The sequence below is a fragment of the Arachis ipaensis genome, chromosome B02 (genome assembly GCF_000816755.2).
Source record: "Arachis ipaensis cultivar K30076 chromosome B02, Araip1.1, whole genome shotgun sequence".
NCBI classification, from domain to species: domain Eukaryota; kingdom Viridiplantae; phylum Streptophyta; class Magnoliopsida; order Fabales; family Fabaceae; genus Arachis; species Arachis ipaensis.
This window is the reverse complement of record NC_029786.2, coordinates 4,390,650-4,395,092: the sequence shown is the minus strand read 5'-3', so window position 1 is coordinate 4,395,092 and position 4,443 is coordinate 4,390,650. Positions and strand designations below refer to the sequence as shown.

The window sequence follows — 4,443 nt, the reverse complement described above, 5'->3', positions numbered from 1 at the left end:
CACTATCTATAAATAAATAGTACTTTATATTATATGATACAGCATCTAATTATCAAATTTATTATTCATAAGTTATTATCATGAACTCCAACAATAATTTACAAATCTAGAAAGAAATCTTTGATGCATAATGCTTTTACGTATTGTACAAACTATTTGTCACTTTATCTATTTGTTATTAAGGTGGAGCTGTAGTTTGGTCACCGAACATAATACAAAGAAAAAAGACTTAAGAAAAAGAGTAGCACTCTTTTCTAATAATAGTGTTTAAATTATTAGGAGACAATAACTATTCTAAGTACACATGTTTGTTTAAAGCAGCAGTTTTAGCTATTAAATCAACTGTTCTGTTTGTTGTCCGCTGGATGAGCACTAAAGTAGCTGTCCAATTGCGTTGGAGCATCTCTTTGATTTTGTCAAGCAGATCAGAGTCATTCATAATCATGCTGGTTGTGCTTCGCGAAACAAGAAGAAACGTATCAAGATTATCAGTTTCACATATGACCTCTTTGCACTCGCAATCCCAAGGCATAACAAGCCCTCTCCAAATAGCATGAAGCTCACAACAGATCAAGAACACTAGAAAGAGATATACTGGCAAAACAACCTTTTATCCAAATTCTCATGCTGTCTCTAATAATACATTCAAAGCCAGCTAATTGCTCATTTTCAAAAAGACTTGCATCGCAGTTCACTTTACAGACATTTATTGGAGGTGGTTCCAATTATATTGCAAAGAAAAAAGAATAATATATTTTTTGGTGGTAACAACATTAGAGAAATCTTGAGCAGCATGTTTAACTAAGTAAACAATTTTTTCCTTACTCCATGGATAATCTTGATACGAATTTAGGTAGAGCTATAGTTGTTACGCAATTACAGTGGCTATACAATTTTAGTAGTATTTAAAAATTATTATACGAATTTGTATCTATGGATAGAGAATTAAATAGAAAATGAGAGAGAATAATAGAAGAAAAATCTTTAAAATTAAGGCCAAAGAGAGAAAATAAAATTTTTTATTACATCATAAATATCCTACATTATTATATCGTACTTTTATTTTGTGCTTCGATCCATTTTGAAAAATAATCTGTTGATACCAAAAGAAATTTTACCTGTCCTGGTGCTTTCGGAAAGGGGCCGAGGATATCCAACCCCCATCTATCGAAAGGCCAGCTTACCTCTAGAGTGTGTAGCTCTTCTGCGGGTGTTGTGGATATCATGGCATGTTTTTGGCAATTGTCGCATTTTTTTACTTTGGCAAAGCAGTCTCTCTTCATTGTTGGCCAATAGTATCCTGTTCGCAATATTTTGGCGGATAATGCTCGGCCTCCAATGTGGTTACCGCATACCCCTTCATGGGTCTCCGCCATTACCGTTTCAGCTTCGTTTTTGCTTATGCATCTTAGGAGTGGTTGTGAAAATCCTCGCCTGTATAGGTTGTCTCTAACGATTGTATAGTAGCTTGCTCTTCTTCGAAAGAGTTTTTGGTTTTGTTCGTCTGTTGGGATGACTCGTGTTTTGATGTATTCGAGAAACAGTGTCCTCCAATCTTTTTCCTGTGTAATGCTCAATATGCTATTTAATTCAAAGCTTGGTTTGTCAAGTGTTAATTGTGAAAGTGTTGGCGTGTGTGATTGTGGCCTTGTTGTTGCTAACTTAGATAAAACATCGGCTCTTGTGTTTTGTTCTCTGCTCACATGTATTATTTCTAATTTATGAAATTTTGAAATAAGATCCTTTGTTATGAGCCAGTATTTCTCTAACAAAGGATCTTTTACCTGGAACTCGCCTTTGATCTGCTGGACGACGAGTAGGGAATCACAATATACAGTGAGGTGAGCTATTTGCAAATCCTGGGCGAGCTTTAGTCCGGCTAGAAGAGCTTCATATTCCACTTGGTTATTGCTTGCTGGAAAGGAGAATTGCAATGACTGCTCGGCTATGACCTGTTCGCCTTCTTTAAGTGTTACGCCGGCTCCACTTCCAGCCTTGTTTGCTGCGCCATCTACATAGAGTTTCCAGTTATGTTCTGTTTGTTTGTCCTCGGTTGTCAGCTCAGAGATAAAGTCGGCTAGTATTTGCAGTCTTGGAGTCTTCCGAGGTTGGTATTGTACGTCATATTCGGAGAGCTCAACGGACCACTTCGTTAGACGCCCAGCCAGCTCGGGCTTGGTTAGGATCTGTCGCAGTGGTTGATTTGTTCTAACTATTATAATATGGCTTTGGAAGTATTGCCTCAGTCTTCTTGCTGTTATGACCAGGGCCAATGCGAGTTATTCTATCCTTGGATACCTGGTTTCTGCTGGTTGTAGAATTCTGCTGACGAAGTACACCGGGTTTTGTGTTTTCCCTATTTCAGAAACTAGCACCGAGCTTATGGCATGGTTAGAAACTGATAAGTATAAATATAATGGTTTACCGAGCTCTGGTTTTTGAAGGATTGGTGGTGATGACAGTATTTGTTTAAGCTCTGTGAAAGATCGTTCGCATTCTTCTGTCCAGTTGAACTTTTTATTCTTGGATATTGTTTGGAAAAAAATGGTATGATCGGTTTGCTACTGCAGGTAGGAATCGTGATAGTGCGGCAACTCGTCCTGCTAGTTGTTGTACTTCTTTTATTATTTTTGGGCAGTTCATTTTGAGAATAGCTTCACATTTTTCTGGGTTTGCTTCAATTCCTCGAGGGGTTAGCATAAATCTGAGGAATTTCCCTCCTTGAACTCCGAATGCGCATTTTTCTAGGTTGAGTCTCATGTTATATGCTCGGAGCTGTTGGAAGACCTCTTCTAGGTCATCACAGTGTGATCCCTGTACCGAGATTTTTGCTACCATATCATCTACATAGATCTCCATATTCCTTCCTATTTGTTGTTGGAAGACTTTGTCCATGAGTTGCTGGTATGTTGCTCCTGCATTCTTAAGACCAAACGGCATAACTTTGTAACACAAATTTCCGTGTTCTGTTATAAAAGCTGTTTTGCTTTGATCTTCTTGGTGCATGAGGATCTGGTTGTATCCAGAGTATACATCCATGAAACTTAAAATTTTAAATCCAGAAGCATTATCTACTAGTTTATCAATGCAAGGTAAAGGATAGGCATCTTTTGGACAAGCTTTATTTAGATTTGTGAAGTCGACGCACATGCGCCATTTACCCGAATGTTTTCTTACCATTACCACATTTGAGAGCCATGTGGTGAAGCGGAGCTCTTTGATAAAGCCGGTGTTGAGAAGTTTCTTTGTCTCTTCAAGGGCTGCTTTCATTTTTTCTGCTCCGAGGTTCCTCTTTTTCTGGGCAATTGGCTTACTTGTTTTGTTTATGGAGAGCTTGTGGCAGATTATATTCGGATCTATCCCTAGCATGTCTGCTGGTGTCCAGGCAAATAAGTCGGCATTGTCTTGGAGTACTCTTATTAGCTTTGTTCTCTTTTCTCCTTCTAGAGCTCGGCCGATATAGGTAAACTGTTCGGCCTTTGTCGTCAGGAGAATCTTCTGGAGTTCGTCTATTGGTTGAGGCCTCTCCTGGAAGTCCTCCCTTGGATCCAACTCGGAGAGTGTCAGTACCTCGGTCGTGGTGTGGATCATCTTCGTCCCTTGATTAGCTCTTGGTTGTATGCTGATTTTCTTTAGGCTTGCATTGTAGCATTGCCGAGCTTGTTGATGGTATGAATGTACTGTTGCTATCTTGTTGTTTTGTACCTGAAACTTGACACACAAGTGTAATGTAGATACCACCGCTCTGAATTTATTCAGGGGGGTCGTCCGAGAATAATGTTATAAGGGCTAGGGCAGTCAACTATGATATATTGGATATCAATAGTTTTTGCTAATGGGGTGTCTCCCATGGTTATTTTTAGCCATATGTGTCCTTTTATTGGGACCCTTTCTCCGAAGAACCCAACCAGTTCTCCCGATGAGGGTTGCATGGCCTTTTCAGATAATTGCATTTTTATGAAGGTTGAATAGAATAATACATCAGTACTACTACCTGGGTCCAAAAGTACCTTTCTTACCAATAACTCTCCTGTTTGGATGGAGATCACCACTGGGTCGTCGAGGTTTGGGCCTGTTGAGGCTAGGTCGTCCTGTCCAAAGGTTATCTCTAGCTCTGTTGTGTTGTGTTTTACTGTAAGTATTGTTCCTTCGATTGCCAGCATTGCTCAGTAACTTCTTTTTCGTGCCGAGCTTGTTTCGTCCCCTCCTGCGTATCCTCATGATATGCAGTTTATGATCCCCTTGGAGGGGTCTGTTGTTGTCCATTTTCCTTTTTCTTTCTCCGTTGATCGCTCTTCTGGTTCCTTTTTGGTTTCTCCGCTTTTCCGTCCTTCGACATATTTGTCTAGGAGCCCTTGCCGAGCTAACCTTTCTAACAGGTCCTTGGCTATTACGCATTCCTCCGTCGTGTGTCCATACTTCTGATGGAAGGCACAATGCTTA

General features: G+C 39.7%; 1 protein-coding gene across 1 annotated transcript; it reads right to left on the bottom strand.

Annotated features, from left to right (window-relative positions):
- Nucleotides 877-4,163, bottom strand: LOC107626660. The gene is made up of 5 exons (XM_016329557.1): nt 4,011-4,163; nt 3,178-3,705; nt 2,821-3,012; nt 1,119-2,186; nt 877-885 (listed from the first exon to the last, which is right to left on the bottom strand). Exons 1-5 carry the CDS (start codon nt 4,161-4,163, stop codon nt 877-879), a joined length of 1,950 nt encoding a protein of 649 aa, XP_016185043.1.

Excerpts from the sequence above, each read along its gene's own strand:
- LOC107626660 (XM_016329557.1), bottom strand. The coding sequence starts at position 4,163 with ATGCTGGCAATCGAAGGAACAATACTTACAGTAAAACACAACACAACA. Across the intron at positions 3,706-4,010 it reads GAGAGTTATTGGTAAGAAAG|GTACAAAACAACAAGATAGC; the intron begins GTACTTTTGGAC and ends GTCAAGTTTCAG. Across the intron at positions 2,187-2,820 it reads ATATGGTAGCAAAAATCTCG|ATCCTAACCAAGCCCGAGCT; the intron begins GTACAGGGATCA and ends CCACTGCGACAG.